The sequence below is a fragment of the Bombina bombina genome, unplaced genomic scaffold (genome assembly GCF_027579735.1).
Source record: "Bombina bombina isolate aBomBom1 unplaced genomic scaffold, aBomBom1.pri scaffold_1682, whole genome shotgun sequence".
NCBI lineage: Eukaryota > Metazoa > Chordata > Amphibia > Anura > Bombinatoridae > Bombina > Bombina bombina.
The window spans coordinates 16,675-43,961 of record NW_026512960.1 but is presented as its reverse complement, the minus strand read 5'-3'; the positions used below and the strand labels follow the sequence as shown (position 1 = coordinate 43,961).

General features: G+C 40.5%; 1 protein-coding gene across 1 annotated transcript; it reads left to right on the top strand.

Annotated features, from left to right (window-relative positions):
* The first annotated feature begins 1,567 nt into the window (after positions 1-1,567).
* On the top strand, positions 1,568-27,287 carry LOC128644637 (ribosomal protein S6 kinase alpha-3-like). Its single transcript, XM_053697168.1, has 2 exons — positions 1,568-1,718; positions 26,867-27,287. Exons 1-2 carry the CDS (start codon positions 1,593-1,595, stop codon positions 26,990-26,992), a joined length of 252 nt encoding a protein of 83 aa, XP_053553143.1. The 5' UTR covers positions 1,568-1,592; the 3' UTR covers positions 26,993-27,287.

Below are 27,287 nucleotides of genomic sequence, written 5' to 3'. Positions count from 1 at the left end.
AACAACCTCCGTTTCGATTGTTTTCGGCCGGCCCTATCCGTTGGTCCTTTGGATCTCTTTTTGGGTTCTCCGATCTCCCCTTTGGGGGTAGGTGGTGGTGCCTTTCTTTTGAATAAGTTTGTGCGATTTGGGAGCTTTGCGGGGCTTGGCTCCTCAGAGGCATTGTGCTTAGTGGAATCTAAGGATTTTGAGTGGTCTCCAGCACGTCATGCCGGTTGTTTAACTGATGGGCAGTAATTTTTTCAGTTTTTTTATGGGTAATTTCAGACTTTGGTGCCCTTCGAAGGAGCCGCCTTCTGTACCCGCCTTTCGTTTGCATTCAGTGTCCTCTATAGCTTGGCTATTTATTTTCCCAAAAGTAATGAATGCAGCTGTGGACTCTTCCCGTTTAAGAAGAAAAACTTAAATTATGCTTACCTGATAAAAAAATTTCTTCTGACGGGAAGAGTCCACAGCTCCCCGCCCGCATTTATCGATGTGGCGGCTGTGATTTAATTTTTCTTCTGGCACCTTTTCACCCTGATATTTCTCCTACTGTTTCTTATTCCCTTGGCAGAATGAGTGGGGGAGGTATCTAAGCCTTTGGCTGGGGTGTCTTTGCCTCCTCCTGGTGGCCTGGTTCTGAATTCCCAAAAGTAATGAATGCAGCTTTGGACTCTTCCCGTCAGAAGAAAAGAAAATTATCAGGTAAGCATAATTTAAGTTTTTTTCTTATCTCTTGGCTATTTGTATGACTTAGGATCATGGGAAGTGAGAGGGATTTTAAGCTCTGGTGTTTTAGAGTATCTTTTGCCTCATAGTAGTCAGGAAGGGAATTCCCACAAGTGATGACTGGTGAACTCTCGCCATCATAAAATAAATCGGGTAAGCATAAATGTATGATAGGGAAGCCCTTGTGTTTATAGAGAGTGATAAAATATCTGTTTTCCAAGCAAACTCAGCTCATTTTAAGTTGTGGCTTCAAAAAGGGAAAAATAGCTTTTCCATATACAAAAATTAACCTAAAGTAACAATTTTAATGCTTTAGTATAACAAACTATTGGAAACACTTTAAAGCGACCGTAAATAAAGTTTTCTTCAAGACGTGTTGAAATGTATGCATTGCCTTGAGTATGGTTGTAGTCGATATATATATATATATATATATATATATATATATATATATATATATATATATGCACAGTTTATACCGATTCACTGTAATTCAATGATGTGAAAGGATTCCCCTCTAGTGACGTATCGCTTATGTGCTTTTGATAATAGAATTTCTGTAAACCCCCCTTCTGTATGCCCCTTCCCATTTTAGAATTCACACTGTTGGGGGCCGGCTCCTTTGACATTATGTAGGAAATTTAAAAGATTAGTTTAAAAGTAAAAAAATTAATTATCATTTAAAATATTTAGGGAGTATTTAGGTTATAAAATGTAAGTCAGATATCTTATGTTTAACATCGCTGTAAAGGTAAACCCATACTGTACAGTGTTTTTAATTTACTCATCTAGGTACTTTCAGTTTTTGATTGTAAATGCAAATCACAAATAAAATGGTCATTTAATAATGTTTTTATTCTACCTAGGATTTGGTATCAAAGATGCTTCATGTGGATCCACAGCAAAGATTAACTGCTGCCCAGGTACTAAAGCATCCCTGGATAGTACACTGTGACCAGCTGCCTCAGTACCAACTGAATAGACAGGATGCTCCACATTTAGTAAAGGTATGGTAAACATATAAAATAAGAAGATTTTGTTTGTTTTCTACAGCTTTAAAATCACAAACTACAGTTTCATCTTCCATTGGAATGTTTGTTTTGTTAAATTATCTTGAAATCTTTTGACCATGACTCTTTTCAGAGTTGTTTTTTAGCTAATGTATATTCAAATAATTATTTTTGAGATGACAGGATATTCAGAAATAAATACAACTATATAAGTAACAACTCTCTGGATCATATTAATATGCTGGTGTTCAGTATGTGTCCTGTAAGAGGATTGTCCTGTTACAGTTGAGAAACCTTTTAAGAGAATTGAGATATATATATATATATATATATATATATTATTTTTTTTTTTTATTATTATTTAAATCGGCTTTATTAAAAGTAATAAATTGATACAGTGCAGTAATATAAAGGTTTGCATTTACATATGTTTACATTTTGTATAATGTACATTGAGTGCAGCTGACATTTCTTTCATGTAATTGGCAAGAGTCCATGAGCTAGTGGCATATGGGATATACAATCCTACCAGGATTCCCAAACCTCAAAATGCTTATAAATACATCCCTCACCACACCCACAATTCAGTTTTACAAACTTTGCCTCCTATGGAGGTGGTGAAGTAAGTTTGTGCTAAGATTGCTACGTTGATATGCGCTTCTCAGCATTTTGAAGCCCGATTCCTCTCAGAGTACAGTGAATGTCAGAGGGATGTGAAGGGAGCATCACCTATTGAATGCAATGTTTTTCCTCACTGGAGATCTATTTCATAGGTTCTCTGTTATCGGTCGTAGAGATTCATCTCCTACCTCCCTTTTCAGATCGACGATATACTCTCATATTCCATTAGCTCTACTGATAACCGTATCAGTACTGGTTTGGCTATCTGCTATATGTGGATGGGTATCTTTTGGTAAGTAAGTTTTCATTACTTAAGACACTCTCAGCTATGGGTTGGCACTTTATGTATTTATATAAAGTTCTAAATATATGTTTTGTACTTATATTTGCCATGATTCAGGTTTCAGAATATTTCCTTTTGCCGACAGTCAGTTTCATATCTGGGAAATGCATTTTTTAGGAAAATTTATTTTTTACCTGGGGTATAGTCTTTTTTTTATATGACTGTCATTTTAAATTTCGGGCAGAATTAGGCTCACGAGGGTGCAAAATGCCAAAGTATATTGTGTCATTTCTGGCGCAAGAATTTCTTTGGCGCGAAGTTACGTTTCATGACGCAAATTCGTCATTTCCGGCGTCTTTGTCGACGTTGAGTCCTTTCACAAGGTTGCGTCTTCAATGACGCAAGTGTGTCATTTCCGGATGTTGTTAGCACCAAAAAATGTTCTCTGTTTGTTTGTGTGTCATACTTGGCGCCAAATATTTTCATTATTTTAAACCCCATTCCTATATGCCTCTTGCCTTTTTTCTCTATCAGAGGGCTATGCTGTTTGCATTTTTTTTTACCATTCCTGAAACTGCCATATAAGGAAATTGATAATTTTGCTTTATATGTTGTTTTTTTCTCTTACATTTGCAAGATGTCTCTATCTGATCCTGTCTCAGAATTCACTGTTGGAACCCTGCTGACTGATAACAGTTCTAACAAAGCTAAGTACATTTGTTGTAATCTTGTGGAGATTATATCTCCAGCTGTGGTTTGTATTAAATTGTCATGATAAACTTTTACATGCAGAGAATGTGTCCATCAGTAATAGTACATTGCCTGTTGCTGTTCCTTTAACATCTAATGTACAAGATATACCTGTGAATTTATTGCTGATTCTATTCAGAAGGCTTTGTCTGCCATCCTGCCTTCTAATAAATGTAAGGTCTTTTAAAACTTCTCATAAAGTTGATGAAATTTTAAATGACCGAAAAAATACTGAATTATCCTCCTCTGATGAGGATCTATCTGATTCAGAAGATCCTTCCTCAGCGATTGACACTGACAAACTTTTTATTTAAAATGGTGTACATTCATTCTTTGTTAAAGAAGTGTTGATTATATTGGATATTGAGAAGACTAGTCCTCTTGATATTAAAACTAGTAAACGTTTAAATTCTGTTTATAAACCTCCTGTGGTTTTTCCAGTTCCTGATGCTATTTTGGATATGATTTCTAAGAAATGGAATAGGCCTGGTACTACTTTTATTCCTTCTTCAAGGTTTAAAAAATTGTATCTTTTGCCAGCAGTTACTTTAGAGTTTTGGGAAAAGATCCCCAAAGTTGATGGGGCTATCTCTACTCTTGATAATGTACTACTATTCCTACGGAAGATCTAGTAGATCCTTTAGATAGGAAACTTTTCTAAAGAAAGCCTATTTTTATTCAGGTCATCTCAGGCCTGCAATTTATTTTGCTGATGTTGCAGCTGCTTCAACCTTTTGGTTGGAATCTTTAGCGCAACAAGTATTGGATCATGATTTATCTAGCATTGTTAACTTGATTCAACATGCTAATAATTTTATTTGTGATGCCATTTTTTGATTTCATACAAATTGATGTTAAATCTATGTCTTTAGCTATTTTAGCTAGAAGAGTTTTGTGGCTTAAATCTTGGAATGCTGACATGACTTCTAAGTCCAGATTGCTATCTCTTTATTTCCAAGGTCATAAGTTATTTGGTTCTCAGTTGGATTCAATAATTTCAACTGTCACTGGGGGGAAGGGAGTTTTTTTGCCTCAGGGTTAAAGACCTAAGGGTAAATCTAAAGCTTCTAAACGTTTTTGTTCCTTTTGACAAAATAAGGAACAGAAACCTAATCCCTCCCCCAAGGAATCTGTTTCCAATTGGAAGCCTTCCTCAAATTGGAATAAATCCAAGCCATTTAAGAGATCAAAGCCAGCCCCCAAGTCTGCATGACAGTGCGATCCTCATTCCAGCTCAGCTGTTAGGGGGCAGATTAAGATTTTTCAAAGATGTTTGGACCAATTCGGTCCAAAATCAATGGATTCAGAGTATTGTCTCTCAGGGGTACAGAATAGGATTCAGAGTAAGACCGCCTGTGAGAAGATTTTTTTTTCTCTCACGCATCCCTGCAAACCCTGTAAAGGCTCAGGCTTTCCTGAAGTGTGTTTTAGACCTGGAGTTATCAGGGGTAATCATGCCAGTTCTTTTTCAAGAACAGGGTCTGGGGTATTATTCAAATGTATTCATTGTCCCAAAGAAGAAAATTCATTCAGACCAGTTTTGGATCTAAAAATTTTGAATCAATATGTAAGAGTACCAACTTTCAAAATGGTGACTATAAGGACTATTCTGCCTTTTGTTCAGCAAGGGCATTTATATGTCCACAATAGACTTGTCTTCATATTCCGATTCATCCAGATCACTATCAGTTCCTGAGATTCTCTTTTTCTAGACAAGCATTACCAATTTGTTGCTCTTCCTTTTGGCCTAGCGACAGCTCCAAGAATCTTTTCAAAGGTTCTCGGTGCCCTACTCTCTGTAATCAGAGAGGGGAACTGCGGTGTTTCCTTATGTGGACGATATCTTGGTACTTGCTCAGTCTTTACGTTCTGCAGAATCTCACACAAATCAACTAGTGTTGTTTCTTCAAAAACATGGTTGGAGGATCAATTTACAAAAAAGTTCTTTGATTCCTCAGACAAGGGTAACCTTTTTTAGGTTTCCAGATAGATTCAGTGTCCATGACTTTGTCTCTAATGGACAAGAGATGTTTGAAATTGGTTGCAGCCTGTCGGAACCTTCAGTCTCAGTTATTCCCTTTAGTTGCTACGTGCATGGAAGTTTTAGGTCTCATGACTGTAGCATCGGATGCGATCCCCTTTGCTCGTTTTCATATGAGACTTTCCAGCATTGTATACTGAATCAATGGTGCAGGTATTATACAAAGATATCACAATTAATATCCTTAAATCCCAATGTTCGACTATCTCTGACTTGGTGGTTAGATCACCATTGTAGGTTCTAGGGGCCTCTTTCGTTCGTCCAACCTGGACTGTGATCACAACAGATGCGAGTCTTTCAGGTTGGGGAGCTGTTAAGGGATCTCTGACAGCACAAGGGGTTTGGAAATCTCGAGGCAAGATTACCAATGAATATTTTGGAACTCGGTGCGATACTCAGGGCACTTAAGTTTTGGCTTCTATTGAAGAGAGAACTGTTCATTTGTTTTCAGACAGACAATATCACATCTGTGGCATATGTCAATCATCAGAGTGGGACTCACAGTCCTCAAGCTATGAAGAAGTATCTTGGATACTTGTTTGGGCGGAATCCAGCTCCTGTCTAATTTCTGCGGTTCATATCCCAGGTATAGACAATTGGGAAGCGGATTATCTCAGTCGTCAGACTTTACATCCAGGAGAGTGGTCTCTCCATCCAAATGTGTTTTCTCAAATTGTTCAGATGTGGGGTCTTTCAGAAATAGTTCTGATGGCATCTGATGGCATCTAAACAAGAAATTTTCCAAGGTACCTGTCCAGGTCCAGGGATCCTCGGGCAGAAGCAGTGTATGCATTGACACTTCCTTGGTGTTATCAACCTGCTTATATTTTCCCGCCTTTAGTTCTTCTTCCAAGAGTGATCTCCAAAATCATCATGGAGCAATCGTTTGTGTTGCTGGTGGCTCCAGCATGGCCTCACAGGTTTTGGTATGCGGATCTTGATCGGATGTCCAGTTGCCAACCTTGGCCACTTCCAATAAGACCAGACCTTCTGTCTCAAGGTTCATTTTTCCATCAGTATCTCAAATCATTAAATTTGAAGGTATGGAAATTGAACGCCTAGTGCTTAGTCATAGAGGTTTCTCTGATTCAGTGATTAATACTATGTACAGGCTCGCACATCTGTTTCTAGAAGGATATATCATCAAGTTTGGGAGACTTACATTTCATGGTGTTTCTCTCATAAATTCTCTTGGCATTCTTTTAGAATTCCTAGAATTTTACAGTTTCTTCAGGATGGTTTGGATAAGGGTTTGTCTGCAAATTCCTTGGAAGGACAAATCTCTGCTCTTTCTGTTTTATTCCTCGGAAAAATTGCTAAAGTTCCTGATATTCACTGTTTTGTACAAGCTTTGGTTTGTATCAAGCCTGTCATCAAATCAGTCTCCTCCTTGGAGTCTTAATTTGGTTTTGAAGGCTTTACAGGCTCCTCCATTTGAGCCTATGCATTCTGTGGACATTAAACTACTTTCTTGGAAAGTGTTGTTCCTTTTGGACATCTCTTCTACTAGAAGAGTTTCTGTATTATCTGCTTCTCTTGTGATTCTCCTTTCTGATTTTTCATCAGGAATAAGGCAGGTTTGCGGACTTCATTTAAATTCTTACCTAAGGTTGTGAATTCTAAAATTAATAGAGAAATTGTCCCTTCTTTGTGTTCTAATCCTAAGAATTCTTTGGAGAGATCTTTACATTCTTTGGATGTGGTGAGAGCTCTGAAATATTATGTTGAAGCTACTTAAGATTTCAGGAAGACTTCTAGTGTGTTATCTTTTCTGGTTCCAGAAAGGTCAGAAGGATTCTGCCGTTTCTTTGGCATCATGGTTAAAGCTTTTGATTCATCAAGCTTATTTGGAGTCGGGTAAGTCCCGCCTCAGAGAATTACAGCTCATTCTACTAGAATGAAGCTTCAGTTGATCAGATTTGCAAAGCAGCAACTTGGTCTTCTTTGCATACATTTACTAAATTCTGCCATTTTGATGTATTTGCTTCTTCGGAAGCAGTTTTTGGTAGAAAGTTCTTCAGGCAGCTGTTTCAGTTTGATTTTTCTGCTTATGATTTAAGTTTTTCCTTTTATTTATTAGAATAAACTTATATTTGGGTTGTGGATTAATTTTTTTCAGCAAATTTGCTGTTTTATTTTTATCCCTCCCTCTCTAGTGACTCTTGCGTGGAGTTCCACTTCTTGGGTATTACTATCCCATACGTCACTAGCTCATGGATCTTGCCATTTACATGAAAGAAAAACATAATTTATGTAAGAACTTACTGATATCCATGAGGCCCACCCCTTTTTTATGGTAGTTATAATTTTTTCTTTCATGTAATTAGCAAGAGTCCATGAGCTAGTGACGTATGGAATATACATTCCTACCAGAAGGGCAAAGTTTCCCAAACCTCAAAATGCCTATAAATACACCCCTCACCACACCCACAATTCAGTTTTACAAACTTTGCCTCCGATGGAGGTGGTGAAGTAAGTTTGTGCTAGATTCTACGTTGATATGCGCTCCGCAGCAAGTTGGAGCCCGGTTTTCCTCTCAGCGTGCAGTGAATGTCAGAGGGATGTGAGGAGAGTATTGCCTATTTGAATGCAGTGATCTCCTTCTACGGGGTCTATTTCATAGGTTCTCTGTTATCGGTCGTAGAGATTCATCTCTTGCCTCCCTTTTCAGATCGACGATATACTTTATATATACCATTACCTCTGCTGATTCTCGTTTCAGTACTGGTTTGGCTTTCTACAAACATGTAGATGAGTGTCCTGGGGTAAGTAAATCTTATTTTCTGTGACACTCTAAGCTATGGTTGGGCACTTTGTTTATAAAGTTCTAAATATATGTATTCAAACATTTATTTGCCTTGACTCAGAATGTTCAACATTCCTTATTTTCAGACAGTCAGTTTCATATTTGGGATAATGCATTTGAATTAATCTTTTTTTTACCTTCAAAAATTTGACTTTTTTCCCTGTGGGCTGTTAGGCTCGCGGGGGCTGAAAATGCTTCATTTTATTGCGTCATTCTTGGCGCGGACTTTTTTGGCTCAAAAAATCTTTTCGTTTCGGCGTCATACGTGTCGCCGGAAGTTGCGTCATTTTTGACGTTATTTGCACCAAAAGTGTCGGCGTTCCGGATGTGGCGTCATTTTTGGCGCCAAAAGCATTTAGGCGCAAATAATGTGGGCGTCTTATTTGGCGCTAAAAAATATGGGCGTCGCTTTTGTCTCCACATTATTTAAGTCTCATTTCTCCAACATAGGTGTGTCCGGTCCACGGCGTCATCCTTACTTGTGGGATATTCTCCTCCCCAACAGGAAATGGCAAAGAGCCCAGCAAAGCTGGTCACATGATCCCTCCTAGGCTCCGCCTACCCCAGTCATTCTCTTTGCCGTTGTACAGGCAACATCTCCACGGAGATGGCTTAGAGTTTTTTAGTGTTTAACTGTAGTTTTTATTATTCAATCAAGAGTTTGTTATTTTGAAATAGTGCTGGTATGTACTATTTACTCAGAAACAGAAAAGAGATGAAGATTTCTGTTTGTATGAGGAAAATGATTTTAGCAACCGTAACTAAAATCCATGGCTGTTCCACACAGGACTGTTGAGAGCTACTAACTTCAGTTGGGGGAACAGTATGCAGTCTCTTGCTGCTTGAGGTATGACACATTCTAACAAGACGATGTAATGCTGGAAGCTGTCATTTTCCCTATGGGATCCGGTAAGCCATGTTTATTACGATCATAAATAAGGGCTTCACAAGGGCTTATTAAGACTGTAGACTTTTCTGGGCTAAATCGATTCATTATTAACACATATTTAGCCTTGAGGAATCATTTTATCTGGGTATTTTGATATAAGAATATCGGCAGGCACTGTATTAGACACCTTATTCCTTAGGGACTTTCCCAAAGCATAAGCAGAGCCTCATTTTCGCGCCGGTGTGGCGCACTTGTTTTTGAGAGGCATGGCATGCAGTCGCATGTGTGAGGAGCTCTGATACTTAGAAAAGACTTTCTGAAGGCGTCATTTGGTATCGTATTCCCCTTTGGGCTTGGTTGGGTCTCAGCAAAGCAGATACCAGGGACTGTAAAGGGGTTAAAGTTTAAAACGGCTCCGGTTCCGTTATTTTAAGGGTTAAAGCTTCCAAATTTGGTGTGCAATACTTTTAAGGCTTTAAGACACTGTGGTGAAAATTTGGTGAATTTTGTACAATTCCTTCATGTTTTTTCGCAATTGCAGTAATAAAGTGTGTTCAGTTTAAAATTTAAAGTGACAGTAACGGTTTTATTTTAAAACGTTTTTGTACTTTGTTATCAAGTTTATGCCTGTTTAACATGTCTGAACTACCAGATAGACTGTGTTCTGAATGTGGGGAAGCCAGAATTCCTATTCATTTAAATAAATGTGATTTATGTGATAATGACAATGATGCCCAAGATGATTCCTCAAGTGAGGGGAGTAAGCATGGTACTGCATCATTCCCTCCTTCGTCTACACGAGTCTTGCCCACTCAGGAGGCCCCTAGTACATCTAGCGCGCCAATACTCCTTACTATGCAACAATTAACGGCTGTAATGGATAATTCTGTCAAAAACATTTTAGCCCAAATGAACACTTGTCAGCGTAAGCGCGGCTGCTCTGTTTTAGATACTGAAGAGCATGGCAACGCTGATACTAATATCTCTGAAGGGCCCCTAACCCAGTCTGATGGGGCCAGGGAGGTTTTGTCTGAGGGAGAAATTACTGATTCAGGGAACATTTCTCAACAGGCTGAACCTGATGTGATTGCATTTAAATTTAAGTTGGAACATCTCCGCATTCTGCTTAAGGAGGTATTATCCACTCTGGATGATTGTGACAAGTTGGTCATCCCAGAGAAGCTATGTAAAATGGACAAGTTCCTAGAGGTGCCGGGGCTCCCAGAAGCTTTTCCTATACCCAAGCGGGTGGCGGACATTGTTAATAAAGAATGGGAAAGGCCCGGTATTCCTTTCGTCCCTCCCCCCATATTTAAAAAATTGTTTCCTTTGGTCGACCCCAGAAAGGACTTATGGCAGACAGTCCCCAAGGTCGAGGGAGCGGTTTCCACTTTAAACAAACGCACCACTATACCCATAGAGGATAGTTGTGCTTTCAAAGATCCTATGGATAAAAAATTAGAAGGTTTGCTTAAAAAGATGTTTGTTCAGCAGGGTTACCTTCTACAACCAATTGCATGCATTGTCCCTGTCGCTACAGCCGCATGTTTCTGGTTCGATGAGCTGATAAAGGCGGTCGATAGTGATTCTCCTCCTTATGAGGAGATTATGGACAGAATCAATGCTCTCAAATTGGCTAATTCTTTCACCCTAGACGCCACTTTGCAATTGGCTAGGTTAGCGGCTAAGAATTCTGGGTTTGCTATTGTGGCGCGCAGAGCGCTTTGGTTGAAATCTTGGTCGGCTGATGCGTCTTCCAAGAACAAGCTACTTAACATTCCTTTCAAGGGGAAAACGCTGTTTGGCCCTGACTTGAAAGAGATTATCTCTGATATCACTGGGGGTAAGGGCCACGCCCTTCCTCAGGATCGGCCTTTCAAGGCAAAAAATAAACCTAATTTTCGTCCCTTTCGTAGAAACGGACCAGCCCGAGGTGCTACGTCCTCTAAGCAAGAGGGTAATACTTCTCAAGCCAAGCCAGCTTGGAGACCAATGCAAGGCTGGAACAAGGGAAAGCAGGCCAAGAAACCTGCCACTGCTACCAAGACTGCATGAAATGTTGGCCCCCGATCCGGGACCGGATCTGGTGGGGGGCAGACTCTCTCTCTTCGCTCAGGCTTGGGCAAGAGATGTTCTGGATCCTTGGGCGCTAGAAATAGTCTCCCAAGGTTATCTTCTGGAATTCAAGGGACTTCCCCCAAGGGGGAGGTTCCACAGGTCTCAGTTGTCTTCAGACCACATAAAAAGACAGGCATTCTTACATTGTGTAGAAGACCTGTTAAAAATGGGAGTGATTCATCCTGTTCCATTAAGAGAACAAGGGATGGGGTTCTACTCCAATCTGTTCATAGTTCCCAAAAAAGAGGGAACGTTCAGACCAATCTTAGATCTCAAGATCTTAAACAAGTTTCTCAAGGTTCCATCGTTCAAGATGGAAACCATTCGAACTATTCTTCCTTCCATCCAGGAAGGTCAATTCATGACCACGGTGGATTTAAAGGATGCGTATCTACATATTCCTATCCACAAGGAACATCATCGGTTCCTAAGGTTCGCATTCCTGGACAAGCATTACCAGTTCGTGGCGCTTCCTTTCGGATTAGCCACTGCTCCAAGGATTTTCACAAAGGTACTAGGGTCCCTTCTAGCTGTGCTAAGACCAAGGGGCATTGCTGTAGTACCTTACTTGGACGACATTCTGATTCAAGCGTCGTCCCTTCCTCAAGCAAAGGCTCACACGGACATCGTCCTGGCCTTTCTCAGATCTCACGGATGGAAAGTGAACGTGGAAAAGAGTTCTCTATCTCCGTCAACAAGGGTTCCCTTCTTGGGAACAATAATAGACTCCTTAGAAATGAGGATATTTCTGACAGAGGCCAGAAAAACAAAGCTTCTAGACTCTTGTCGGATACTTCATTCCGTTCCTCTTCCTTCCATAGCTCAGTGCATGGAAGTGATCGGGTTGATGGTAGCGGCTATGGACATAGTTCCTTTTGCGCGCATTCATCTAAGACCATTACAACTGTGCATGCTCAGTCAGTGGAATGGGGATTATACAGACTTGTCTCCGAAGATACAAGTAAATCAGAGGACCAGAGACTCACTCCGTTGGTGGCTGTCCCTGGACAACCTGTCACGAGGGATGACATTCCGCAGACCAGAGTGGGTCATTGTCACGACCGACGCCAGTCTGATGGGCTGGGGCGCGGTCTGGGGATCCCTGAAAGCTCAGGGTCTTTGGTCTCGGGAAGAATCTCTTCTACCGATAAATATTCTGGAACTGAGAGCGATATTCAATGCTCTCAAGGCTTGGCCTCAGCTAGCGAGGGTCAAGTTCATACGGTTTCAATCAGACAACATGACAACTGTTGCGTACATCAACCATCAGGGGGGAACAAGGAGTTCCCTAGCGATGGAAGAAGTGACCAAAATCATTCTATGGGCGGAGTCTCACTCCTGCCACCTGTCCGCTATCCACATCCCAGGAGTGGAAAATTGGGAAGCGGATTTTCTGAGTCGTCAGACATTGCATCCGGGGGAGTGGGAACTCCATCCGGAAATCTTTGCCCAAGTCACTCAGCTGTGGGGCATTCCAGACATGGATCTGATGGCCTCTCGTCAGAACTTCAAAGTTCCTTGCTACGGGTCCAGATCCAGGGATCCCAAGGCGGCTCTAGTGGATGCACTAGTAGCACCTTGGACCTTCAAACTAGCTTATGTGTTCCCGCCGTTCCCTCTCATCCCCAGGCTGGTAGCCAGGATCAATCTGGAGTGGGCGTCGGTGATCTTGATAGCTCCTGCGTGGCCACGCAGGACTTGGTATGCAGATCTGGTGAATATGTCATCGGCTCCACCTTGGAAGCTACCTTTGAGACGAGACCTTCTTGTTCAGGGTCCGTTCGAACATCCGAACCTGGTTTCACTCCAGCTGACTGCTTGGAGATTGAACGCTTGATCTTATCGAAGCGAGGGTTCTCAGATTCTGTTATCGATACTCTTGTTCAGGCCAGAAAGCCTGTAACTAGAAAGATTTACCACAAAATTTGGAAAAAATATATCTGTTGGTGTGAATCTAAAGGATTCCCTTGGGACAAGGTTAAGATTCCTAAGATTCTATCCTTCCTTCAAGAAGGATTGGAAAAAGGATTATCTGCAAGTTCCCTGAAGGGACAGATTTCTGCCTTGTCTGTGTTACTTCACAAAAAGCTGGCAGCTGTGCCAGATGTTCAAGCCTTTGTTCAGGCTCTGGTTAGAATTAAGCCTGTTTACAAACCTTTGACTCCTCCTTGGAGTCTCAATTTAGTTCTTTCAGTTCTTCAGGGGGTTCCGTTTGAACCCTTACATTCCGTTGATATTAAGTTATTATCTTGGAAAGTTTTGTTTTTAGTTGCAATCTCTTCTGCTAGAAGAGTTTCAGAATTATCTGCTCTGCAGTGTTCTCCTCCTTATCTGGTGTTCCATGCAGATAAGGTGGTTTTACGTACTAAACCTGGTTTTCTTCCAAAAGTTGTTTCTAACAAAAACATTAACCAGGAGATTATCGTACCTTCTCTGTGTCCGAAACCAGTTTCAAAGAAGGAACGTTTGTTGCACAATTTGGATGTTGTTCGCGCTCTAAAATTCTATTTAGATGCTACAAAGGATTTTAGACAAACATCTTCCTTGTTTGTTGTTTATTCTGGTAAAAGGAGAGGTCAAAAAGCAACTTCTACCTCTCTCTCTTTTTGGATTAAAAGCATCATCAGATTGGCTTACGAGACTGCCGGACGGCAGCCTCCCGAAAGAATCACAGCTCATTCCACTAGGGCTGTGGCTTCCACATGGGCCTTCAAGAACGAGGCTTCTGTTGATCAGATATGTAGGGCAGCGACTTGGTCTTCACTGCACACTTTTACCAAATTTTACAAGTTTGATACTTTTGCTTCTTCTGAGGCTATTTTTGGGAGAAAGGTTTTGCAAGCCGTGGTGCCTTCCATTTAGGTGACCTGATTTGCTCCCTCCCTTCATCCGTGTCCTAAAGCTTTGGTATTGGTTCCCACAAGTAAGGATGACGCCGTGGACCGGACACACCTATGTTGGAGAAAACAGAATTTATGTTTACCTGATAAATTACTTTCTCCAACGGTGTGTCCGGTCCACGGCCCGCCCTGGTTTTTTTAATCAGGTCTGATAATTTATTTTCTTTAACTACAGTCACCACGGTACCATATGGTTTCTCCTATGCAAATATTCCTCCTTAACGTCGGTCGAATGACTGGGGTAGGCGGAGCCTAGGAGGGATCATGTGACCAGCTTTGCTGGGCTCTTTGCCATTTCCTGTTGGGGAGGAGAATATCCCACAAGTAAGGATGACGCCGTGGACCGGACACACCGTTTATTCATTGCTTCTGGTTGCTAGAAGCTTGTTCTTTGGCATTTTTTCCCATTCCTTAAATGACAGTTTAAGGAATTTGATCAATTTTGCTTTATATGTTGTTTTTTCTCTTACATATTGCAAGATGTCTCACGTTGCATCTGAGTCAGAAGATACTACAGGAAAATCGCTGTCTAGTGCTGGATCTACCAAAGCTAAGTGTATCTGCTGTAAACTTTTGGTAGCTATTCTCCGGCTGTTGTTTGTATTAATTGTCATGACAAATTGTTAATGCAGATAATAATTTCCTTTAGTAATGTACCCATTGTCCTGTTGCAGTTCCTTTCAACATCTAAGGTGCAGAATGTTCCTTGAAAACATAAGAGAATTTTGTTTCTGAATCCAATTAAAGAAGGCTATGTCTGTTATTTTCTCTTCCTAGTAAAACGTAAAAACTTTTAAAACTTCTCTCCCTACAGATGAAACTTTTATTAAATGAACATCATCATTCTGATTCTGATGATCTCTCTGGTTCAGAGATTTCTGTCTCAGAGATTGATGCTGATAAACTCTCCATATTTATTTAAAATGGATTTTACTTCGTTCTTTTCCTTACTAAAGAAGTACTAATTGCTTTAGAATAGAGGATTCTGGGTCCTCTTGATACTAATTCTAAACGTTAGATAAGGTATTTAAAATCTCCTGTGGTTATTCCAGAAGTTTTTCCTGTTCCTAATGCTATTTCTGCAGTAATTTCCAAAGAATGGGATAATTTGGGTATTCATTTACTCCTTCTAAACGTTTTAAGCAATTATATCCTGTGCCGTCTGACAGATTAGAATTTTTGGGACAAGATCCCTAAAGGTTGATGGGGGCTATTTCTACCCTTGCTAAACGTACTACTATTCCTACGTCAGATGGTACTCCTCGTTTAAGGATCCTTCTAGATAGGAAAATTGAATCCTTTCTAAGAAAAGCTTATCTGTGTTCAGGTAATCTTCTAGACCTGCTATATCTTTGGCTGATGTTGCTGCAGCTTCAACTTTTTGGTTGGAAACTTTAGCGCAACAAGTAACACATCGTGATTCTCATGATATTATTATTCTTCTTACAGCATGCTAATAATTTTATCTGTGATGCCATTTTTGATATTATCAGAGTTGATGTCAGGTTTATGTCTCTAGCTATTTTAGCTAGAAGAGCTTTATGGCTTAAGACTTGGAATGCTGATATGGCTTCTAAATCAACTTTACTTTCCATTTCTTTCCAGGGTAACAAATTATTTGGTTCTCAGTTGGATTCCATTATTTCAACTGTTACTGGTGGGAAAGGAACTTTTTACCACAGGATAAAAAATCTAAAGGTAAAAACAGGGCTAATAATCGTTTTCGTTCCTTTCGTTTCAACAAAGAACATAAAGCTGATCCTTCATCTCAGGAGCAGTTTCAGTTGGAAGACCATCTCCAGTCTGGAATAAATCCAAGCCAGCTAGAAAGGCAAAGCCTGCTTCTAAGTCCACATGAAGGTGCGGGCCCTCATTCCAGCTCCAGCTGGTAGGGGGGCAGGTTACGTTTTTTCAAGGAAATTTGGATCAATTCTGTTCACAATCTTTGGATTCAGAGCATTGTTTCAGAAGGGTACAGAATTGGTTTCAAGTTGAGACCTCCTGCAAAGAGATTTTTTCTTTCCCGTGTCCCAGTAAATCCAGTAAAGCTCAAGCATTTCTGAAATGTGTTTCAGATCTAGAGTTGACTGGAGTAATTATGCCAGTTCCAGTTCCGGAACAGGGGATGGGGTTTTATTCAAATCTCTTCATTGTACCAAAGAAGGAGAATTCTTTTCAGACCAGTTCTGGATCTAAAAATATTGAATCGTTATGTAAGGATACCAACGTTCAAGATGGTAACTGTAAGGACTATCTTACCTTTTGTTCAGCAAGGGAATTATATGTCCACAATAGATTTACAGGATGCATATCTGCATATTCCGATTCATCCAGATCATTATCAGTTCCTGAGATTCTCGTTTCTGGACAAGCATTACCAGTTTGTGGCTCTGCCGTTTGGCCTAGCTACAGCTCCAAGAATTTTTACAAAGGTTCTCGGTGCCCTGCTGTCTGTAATCAGAGAACAGGGTATTGTGGTATTCCTTATTTGGACGATATCTTGGTACTTGCTCAGTCTTTACATTTAGCAGAATCTCATACGAATCGACTTGTGTTGTTTCTTCAAGATCATGGTTGGAGGATTCAATTTACCAAAAAGTTCTTTGATTCCTCAGACAAGGGTAACCTTTCTGGGTTTCCAGATGGATTCAGTGTCCATGACTCTGTCTTTAACAGACAAGAGACGTCTAAAAGTTGATTGCAGCTTGTCGAAACCTTCAGTCACAATCTTCCCTTCGGTAGCCTTATGCATGGAAATTCTAGGTCTTATGACTGCTGCAATCGGACGCGATCCCCTTTGCTCGTTTTCACATGCGACCTCTTCAGCTCTGTATGCTGAAGCAATGGTGCAAGGATTACACAAAGATATCTCAATTAATATCTTTAAAAACCGATTGTTCGACACTCTCTAACATGGTGGACAGATCACCATCGTTTAAAGTCAGGGGGCTTCTTTTGTGCTTCCGACCTGGACTGTAATTTCAACAGATGCAAGTCTCACAGGTTGGGGGAGCTGTGTGGGGATCTCTGACGGCACAAGGAGTTTGGGAATCTCAGGAGGTGAGATTACCGATCAATATTTTGGAACTCCGTGCAATTTTCAGAGCTCTTCAGTTTTGGCCTCTTCTGAAGAGAGAATCGTTCATTTGTTTTCAGACAGACAATGTCACAACTGTGGCATACATCAATCATCAAGGAGGGACTCACAGTCCTCTGGCTATGAAAGAAGTATCTCGAATTTTGGTTTGGGGCGGAATCCAGCTCCTGTCTAATCTCTGCGGTTCATATCCCAGGTGTAGACAATTGGGAAGCGGATTATCTCAGTCGCCAAACGTTGCATCCGGGCGAATGGTCTCTTCACCCAGAGTTATTTCTTCAGATTGTTCAAATGTGGGAACTTCCAGAAATAGATCTGATGGCGTCCCATCTAAACAAGAAACTTCCCAGGTATCTGTCCAGATCCCGGGATCCTCAGGGCGGAGGCAGTGGATGCATTATCACTTCCTTGGAAGTATCATCCTGCCTATATCTTTCCGCCTCTAGTTCTTCTTCCAAGAGTAATCTCCAAGATTCTGAAGGAATGCTCGTTTGTTCTGCTGGTAGCTCCGGCATGGCCTCACAGGTTTTGGTATGCGGATCTTGTCCGGATGGCCTCTTGCCAACCGTGGACTCTTCCGTTAAGACCAGACCTTCTGTCACAAGGTCCTTTTTTCCATCAGGATCTGAATCCTTAAATTTAAAGGTATGGAGATTGAACGCTTGATTCTTGGTCAAAGAGGTTTCTCTGACTCTGTGATTAATACTATGTTACAGGCTCGTAAATCTGTATCTCGAGAGATATATTATAGAGTCTGGAAGACTTATATTTCTTGGTGTCTTTCTCATCATTTTTCCTGGCATTCTTTTAGAATACCGAGAATTTTACAGTTCCTTCAGGATGGTTTAGATAAGGGTTTTGTCCGCAAGTTCTTTGAAAGGACAAATCTCTGCTCTTTCTGTTCTTTTTCACAGAAAGATTGCTATTCTTCCTGATATTCATTGTTTTGTACAAGCTTTGGTTCGTATAAAACCTGTCATTAAGTCAATTTCTCCTCCTTGGAGTTTGAATTTGGTTCTGGGAGCTCTTCAAGCTCCTCCGTTTGAACCTATGCATTCATTGGACATTAAATTACTTTCTTGGAAAGTTTTGTTCCTTTTGGCCATCTCTTCTGCCAGAAGAGTTTCTGAATTATCTGCTCTTTCTTGTGAGTCTCCTTTTCTGATTTTTCATCAGGATAAGGCGGTGTTGCGAACTTCTTTTGAATTTTTACCTAAAGTTGTGAATTCCAACAACATTAGTAGAGAAATTGTGGTTCCTTCATTATGTCCTAATCCTAAGAATTCTAAGGAGAAATCGTTGCATTCTTTGGATGTTGTTAGAGCTTTGAAATATTATGTTGAAGCTACGAAATCTTTTCGTAAGACTTCTAGTCTATTTGTTATCTTTTCCGGTTCTAGAAAAGGCCAGAAAGCTTCTGCCATTTCTTTGGCATCTTGGTTGAAATCTTTAATTCATCTTGCCTATGTTGAGTCGGGTAAAACTCCGCCTCAGAGAATTACAGCTCATTCTACTAGGTCAGTTTCTACTTCCTGGGCGTTTAGGAATGAAGCTTCGGTTTGACCAGATCTGCAAAGCAGCAACTTGGTCCTCTTTGCATACTTTTACTAAATTCTACCATTTTGATGTATTTTCTTCTTCTGAAGCAGTTTTTGGTAGAAAAGTACTTCAGGCAGCGGTTTTCAGTTTGAATCTTCTGCTTATGTTTTTCGTTAAACTTTATTTTTGGGTGTGGATTATTTTCAGCAGGAATTGGCTGTCTTTATTTTATCCCTCCCTCTCTAGTGACTCTTGTGTGGAAAGATCCACATCTTGGGTAGTCATTATCCCATACGTCACTAGCTCATGGACTCTTGCTAATTACATGAAAGAAAACATAATTTATGTAAGAACTTACCTGATAAATTCATTTCTTTCATATTAGCAAGAGTCCCATGAGGCCCGCCCTTTTTTTGTGGTGGTTATGATTTTGTATAAAGCACAATTATTCCAATTCCTTATTTTATATGCTTTCGCACTTTTTTTATCACCCCCACTTCTTGGCTATTTCGTTAAACTGAATTGTGGGTGTGGGTGAGGGGTGTATTTATAGGCATTTTGAGGTTTGGGAAACTTTGCCCCTCCTGGTAGGAATGTATATCCCATACGTCACTAGCTCATGGACTCTTGCTAATATGAAAGAAATGAATTTATCAGGTAAGTTCTTACATAAATTATGTTTTTGTATAAAGCACAATTATTTCCAAATTCCTTTGTTGATGCTTTTTACTCCTTTCTTTGTCACCCACTACTTGGCTATTCGTTAAACTAAATTGTGGGTGTGGTGAGGGGTGTATTTATAGGCATTTTGAGGTTTGGGAAACTTTGCCCCTCCTGGTAGGATTGTATATCCCATACGTCACTAGCTCATGGACTCTTGCCAATATGAAAGAAATTAATTTATCAGGTAAGTTCTTACATAAATTATGTTTTTTAACCCATTTCAGTTATCGAGCATGGAATCAGATGTAGGGGGTAGATGGATTATAATCACAGGTCTCCTATATAACAGACCCATAACATTAGCTAACTTCTATGCCCCAAACGCTAAACAAGCCCAGTTTTTCAAAAGGGTCACGAATAAAATCCTTCCAGTTCAGAATGGCTCCCTAGTGATGGCAGGGGACCTTAACATAGCGCTTGAACCTAACCTAGATTGCTCCCTGGGTAGGGGTAGCGTGCCCACCAAAACTCTGCAAGATATTAGCATGTCCACGCGCAGGCTTACTTTGTTAGATGCATGGCGAGCTAATCACCCAGGTCAGCGCAACTACACCTTCTTCTCTAACCCACACAAATGTTACTCGCGAATTGAATACATCTTTGTAGATCAAAATACCTACAGCCTGGTAGGGGAAACTGACATAGAGCCCATTAGTTGGTCGGATCACAGTATTGTGTCGCTCACCCTGAACTGGTCAGACAAACCCCTATCCCCTTTTATGTGGAGGCTGGACGAGTCCTTACTGAAAAACCCTGGGCTTTCCACGCAAATATCGAAAACACTGAAGGAGTACTTTGATTTTAACAACAAACCTGATGTCTCGCCACACACAGTGTGGGAGGCCCATAAGTGCGTAATCAGGGGTGAGATGATTAAATACAAAGCACGGTTGACTAGACAGTACCGGGAAGCCTACAACACATTGCTACAAGCTATTCGACACATAGAAATACAACATAAAGCGGCCCCACAGGACAAAGCTTTGTCCGATGCATTACGACAGGCAAGAAATGATTTAAATAGTCTAATTTACAAAGAGGCACAGACAAAAGCGCTGTATCTAAGAAAAACATTTTTAGCCAACTCGAATAAAATAGGACCCTCCCTGGCTAGGACCCTTAGAGAACAAAAGCTTAACTCATACATACATAGCTTAATAGACACATCTGGACGGCAGGCTATCAGTGGACACCCAAATTGTAGACCAATTCCGGACTTTTTATAGTAACCTATATAATTTACCGAATCCCCCGCATCACTGCCTGGCACAGGGAACAATGCATAGCAGAGGCTGGATTACCGACCCTTCCTGCAGACGTAACTAAAAAACTAGAGGCCCCAGTCACTACCAGTGAAGTACTGCTAGCAATAAAAACACTTCCCCCACGTAAGAGCCCAGGACCTGATGGGTTCACTAATATATATTATAAGCAATACAGACAAATATTAGCACCACACCTAACCTCACTGTTTACATCAATAGACAACTCAGGATCATGGTCAAAAAACGCCTTAGAGGCCCACATCATTGTACTACCGAAGGCGGACAGAGACCCCAAAAAGGTAGAGAATTACAGGCCCATATCATTACTCAACTCTGATATCAAAATATACGCTAAAATTTTGGCGACACAACTTAATTCCATCCTCCCCCAAATTATCCATGTAGACCAAACAGGGTTTATCCCTGGAAGGGAAGCACGTGATAACACCATTAGAGTAATCCAGTTAGTAGAACAGGCCAGCCGGTCAAAAATCCCATCGATCTTGATATCAACAGATTCTGAAAAAGCCTTTGACCGGCTGGACTGGCAAATTCCTTAATTCATGTATGTTTGCCTTCGGTGTGGGTGATGTCATGATCCGCAGAATCCTCAGCCTATATACCCACCCATCAGCAAGAGTCAAGGCCAAAGGCACACTTTCAGACAGCTTTGACATAAGTAACGGGACAAGGCAGGGTTGCCCCCTATCTCCGTTGCTTTTTGCAATCTCAATGGAAGTATTGGCCTCCCATATTAGAAACAACTCGAAAATCACAGGTATTGAACTTGGCCCCAATTCATATAAAGCAACACTCTATGCTGACGACGTTCTAATCCTTCTAACCTTCCCAAACACCTCCCTTAAATATCTATTAGAAGAATTTTCTCATTAATGCACAAAAATCAGAAATATTCAATATTAACGTGAGCAAGCCACAATTTGAAACTCTCCGAAACCGCTGCCAATATAGATTAAACCATGATAAACTTAAATACCTGGGTATCTACCTAACCCCGTCAAGTAGTAAGTTATTTAAACATAATTATATCCCCCTGATGCACAAGCTAAAAAAGGAGCTTGATAATTGGCAAGACAAACCACTCTCCTGGTGGGGCCGCATCCAAGCGGTCAAGATGACAGTCCTCCCGCAGATACTCTATGTGCTACAGACGGTCCCTATCTCCCTACCCAACACATTTTTACACCAAGTGCAATCATTGATAAACTCATTCATTTGGGGCCACATTAAGCCGCGGATAAGTAGAAAAGTTATGATGCTACAGCTAGGGGCGGGAGGACTGGGAGTGCCCTCAGTAGTACAGAACTATAGAGCGGTGGTAATGCAGAGGGTGGTCGAGTGGCACAATCGATCCAACACTAAGGCATGGGCATCCATAGACTCTTTTCTCCTGAACTCGCCAACAGTTGGCCCCCTTAGGTGGATTAAACACACATCCAGACCGCCTCTGGCCAAATCATCACTGCTATACGCCCACCTTTTCAGGGTTTGGGATGAGATCCGAAACAAAGTGAAGGGGATTTCTTCCCCGGTATCCCCAATGTCACCAATATCATATAACGCTGAATTTTTGGGCGGCATGTTGGTGGAGAGGACGTACTCTTGGGATTTAGCAAACACAACACCGTTCACCAACTTGACCTCAAACCACACACTAAAGTCCCGCACACAAATGTCTGAGGTGGCTGGGGGGAGTTTCTCCTCCTGGCTTAAGTATGCTCAGCTGTCCCACCTGTTAAAAATCTCACCCCATAAAGACAGCCTACTTAGGGACTTAACATGTTTTGAGAAACTGTGCCTCTCGGGCACCTTGCCCCGGGGCTCCCTATCACTAACAAAGAAAATGTTGGATTCTGCCATTGCACCGTCATCCCCGTCCCACAAGACGCACTGGCAAGCGGAACTGGGAATGGAAATTCCTGAGGAATGGTGGCAGAATATTCTTCTGCAGACATCCAAATCTTCATCCCTGCCCAGAATTTTAGAACTGAATCATAAGGTACTATTTCGGTGGTACCTAACCCCTGAAAGAATTAAGCTAATTTACCCGGGGGCGGGAGCTACCTGTTGGAGGGGTTGTGGGGGCGCAGGTGCGATGCTACACATTTGGTGGCAGTGCCACTTGCTACTTCCTTTTTGGAAGGAAGTGGAAGCAATTTTCGCGAATCTCATGGGTACATCATTTAACCTATCTCCCCTCATAGCGCTGCTAAATTACAAACAGGATAAAATATGTAAATTTAGATGGAAGGTATTGCAAATTGGTCTAAATAGCGCAAAGGCACTCATTGCTCGTAAATGGAAGACGGCTAACATCCCCACTGTACAGGAGTGGGTTCTCCATACTTCTGAACTTATGTCAGCAGAGTAATACTCCTTTTATAGCAGGGGCAACCTGGCCTTCTTTCATGAAGTCCAGTTCTACTGGGAGTCTCTGTCCCGTAGACCTAGGGAAATTGCGAACAACATCCCCACACAGACCGACTAGACCACCCATCCCCTTCCCTTTTCTTTTTTCTTTTGTTCTCCTCCCCTTATCATAGAAGTATCAACATGTATTGGCTGTAAGAATCAACAAGGTATTGTTTGGATATGTTAATTATTATACACTGTTTATTATTGTTATGTACACGGATTTTGGAAACAGTTCACCCTTAGAATTATCATAACTGCAGGTGGTGCTGCTCGGAGTGAACGCTTTTTCTTGAGGAAAAACAAAGTTATACAGCGCTAATGTCTAAAACTGATCCAGGCCACTCCCTAACCACCTCTCCAAAGTGGCTACAGTAAAACAGAAAAAATGCGAAGATGAGAGGGCGCTAAAGCAAGAAACAGTACCACACTTAATCTCTAATATAATTTAATAAATTAAAAAATAAAAATAAAAACAAATGTAGGACAGGAATACTGTAATCACCAATATAGAGTTAAAGGGACGTTTCCCTATAACTAGAGATAAGCAAATGCAAATAAATGATTGACTAATACTATTGCTAGAATACCACCAAAAATTATAAAATACAAAATCTAAAAAATGTATACATTCATCCGTAAAATGGTCATAGGGATAAATATATTAATAACAAAAAGTCCATGGATAATATTGGATTCATCGATTATGTACAATATATGAGAAGCAGTTCGTGTTTCACACTGTTTGAGTATGCAACTCTGTTGCTGTATATAGTTAGTCAACCGACAAATGGCTGTGATCCAAGGGTTGTATTGTCAAAGTTTCAAAACTGATTTTGGCAACTTTGTTGCAACTCAGGAGTAAATCTGCCACTTAAGTTGAAAAATAATATTCCACCTTATATATAGAATAAATGTTGACACTTGTAAGGTGTTAGAAGAAAAAGTCTTATATTAAGTAGCCAATGTTGTGTGAAAAAAAGAAACGCTCCAGGGCGTCTTACCATGAACTTTCGTCAGCTGATAACAAGCCGCTCAGCATGCATTGATGGCGGTTCTCACACAGTGAGTATGCAGAGTTCAGAGCTCCAGGGCGTTTTACCATAAGATTTCGTCAGCTAATACCAGGCCGCTCAGCATACATCGATGGCGGTTCCTCCACAGTGAGTATGCAAGGTTCAGAGCTTGGTTGAGCTGTACCACTGACCATATAGGTAGTTACCAATGTTAGCACTTCACCTTGAAACTGCCGATATCAACGGCTCACAGACCAGACCGGAGTCTCTGCAGCAGCAGGAATGATGGTGTTTGTAAATCCCACCCTTAGCGTATATCACGCGTGGTTTAAAGAACTAGGTACCTAGTAGGCGTTGCTCTATACAGGACAAGCAACTCTCCTTCTACGCGTTTGACCCGACTTAGGGCTTTATCAAGATCAGTTCTTTAAACCGCGCGTGATATACTACCTATATGGTCAGTGGTACAGCTCAACCAAGCTCTGAACCTTGCATACTCACTGTGGAGGAACCGCCATCGATGTATGCTGAGCGGCTTGGTATTAGCTGACGAAATCTTATGGTAAGACGCCCTGGAGCTCTGAACTCTGCATACTCACTGTGTGAGAACCGCCATCAATGTACGCTGAGCGGCTTATCAGCTGGCGAAAGTTCATGGTAAGACGCCCTGGAGCGTTTCTTTTTTTCACACAACATTGGCTACTTAATATAAGACTTTTTCTTCTAACACTTTACAAGTGTCAACATTTATTCTATATATAAGGTGGAATATTATTTTTCAACTTAAGTGGCAGATTTACTCCTGAGTTGCAACAAAGTTGCCAAAATCAGTTTTGAAACTTTGACAATACAACCCATTTGTCGGTTGACGAACTATATACAGCGACAGAGTTGCATACTCAAACAGTGTGAAACACGAACTGCTTCTGATATATTGTACATAATCGATTAATCCAATATTATCCATGGACTTTTTGTTATTAATATATTTATCCCTATGACCATTTTACAGATGAATGTATACATTTTTTAGATTTTGTATTTTATAATTTTTGGTGGTATTCTAGCAATAGTATTAGCCAATCATTTATTTGCATTTGCTTATCTCTAGTTATAGGGAGACGTCCCTTTAACTCTATATTCGTGATTACAGTATTCCTGTCCTACATTTATTTTTATTTTTTAATTTATTAAATTATATTAGAGATTAAGTGTGGTACTGTTTCTTGCTTTAGCACCCTCTCATCTTCGCATTTTTTCTGAACTCTTTTTCTTGGCAGTAGGCGGGGCCCTTGGTCCCGTCCCCAATCTAAACTTACCCATGATTCCCGTGACCTAGGACACCGAGCCTGGATCACTCCAGAATGTATGGACATAGACTATATTTATGGACCTTTCCAATGGACATTCCTACCTAGAGGGGACATGGGTACTTGCATATTGTCGTTTCTGGGCAGTTTGCCACTCTGTACTGCTTTCAAATCTCGAATAAAAGTTTACGTTTCAAAAAAAAATGTTTTTTAAAGATTTTATAACAGAACAAAACTGAATGAAATGAAGAGAATTTATATATTTTTAAGGCAGCCTTCCTGTTTTCTTGTGTCTGCTTTGGTTTCTGGACTAATTTCTAAGGAATAACAGAAGCCAGATATTCCTTTGTTCTAGCTACCAACATTAAATCTGTGTTTCCTCTCCCACAGTGATTTGGGAAATTTTGTTTCTTAAGTAGATGCAGCTATTGCCACCCTGGCCAGGCGTACCAATATTCTTTTTGAGGATAGTTCCTCTTTTAAGAATACTTTAGATAGAAAACTTGAAGTTGTCATCAGCGATCCTTTTGGCTTACAGGTTTGCAGTCAGTGTTGCCTGCCATTACTGTTTGGTGTGACAACCCTTCGTACCTTTTTTTTTTTGGTGGGGGGGCACTTTGGATGAAATTCAGGATCGCATTGATTTCCTAAAAACAGCATATCCCTTTATTTGTGATGCAGCAGTGGAAATAATTTGCATTAATGCTGAGAATGCTGCGTTAGCTGTTTTAGCTAGACAAGCTTGGTGGCTTAAGTCTTGGTCTGTTGATATGAGAATAATTTAGGTAGTGTTTTTGTCTTTTAATGCTGTGTTTTGTTGTTTTCTTTTTTAGTTTGGTTCTGTTTTTCTTTTAACATGTTTGATCAGTTATCTTATATGCCAGTATCCAATCACCTGTATTGTTAGCCACAGAAGTAAAAAGTATTGTTGGTAGGACAGAATGCATGCCTTCAACCAAACCAAAATCACACACTGATATGCAAACCGGTGGCGTTGAGTGCGGCTGCAAGTCGCCGATATGAGTTGTTCATTTGTCTTGATGAAGGCTTCCATGTAAGCCAAAACGTCTTACTTATCCTTATGACTTTCTAACGTTGTTGTTATAAACAATAAACTTATTTTGATGTATATAAATCCTGAGAGTGCCCTCCCTTTCCTAGCTCTTATATATATATATATATATACATATATATACATATATATACATATATATACACATATATATATATATATATATATATATATACACACACACACACTAGGTTTGATTATTTGAAAAAAGCATTGGTTTCTGAAAGTTATCTTTTAAATTAATCTTCATTATTGATTTACATTCATTTTTTTTCTCCATAGGGGGCTATGGCAGCTACTTACTCTGCTTTAAACCTCAATCCATTGTCTCCAGTGCTGGAACCTGTTGGTCGCTCCACTCTTGCTCAGCGGAGGGGTATAAAGAAAATTACCTCAACAGCCCTGTGAAAGTGACCTCGGATGTCAACATAGTATTAGAGCTGAAGTTTCCCAGCCCTATATCAAGTAAACAGAGAGCACATATCGAAAAGACACTCCGGCGGACACATACTGACTACCCTGGATGGTTCTTATTGTTAATGCTGCTGCTTTTGTCTGTTCTCGCTTTAAATTGTTGATGGCAACCCATCTACCTTATTGACTCTTGAGCAACGGTTAAATAGGAAACCATAAGCTGACCATTCATCAAGGAGCAAAAAGACTTACCTCCTCCCAATATGGAAAATAAAACACTGAAAATAAA

Excerpts from the sequence above, each read along its gene's own strand:
- LOC128644637 (XM_053697168.1), top strand. The coding sequence starts at position 1,593 with ATGCTTCATGTGGATCCACAGCAAAGATTAACTGCTGCCCAGGTACTA. Across the intron at positions 1,719-26,866 it reads ATGCTCCACATTTAGTAAAG|GGGGCTATGGCAGCTACTTA; the intron begins GTATGGTAAACA and ends TTTTCTCCATAG.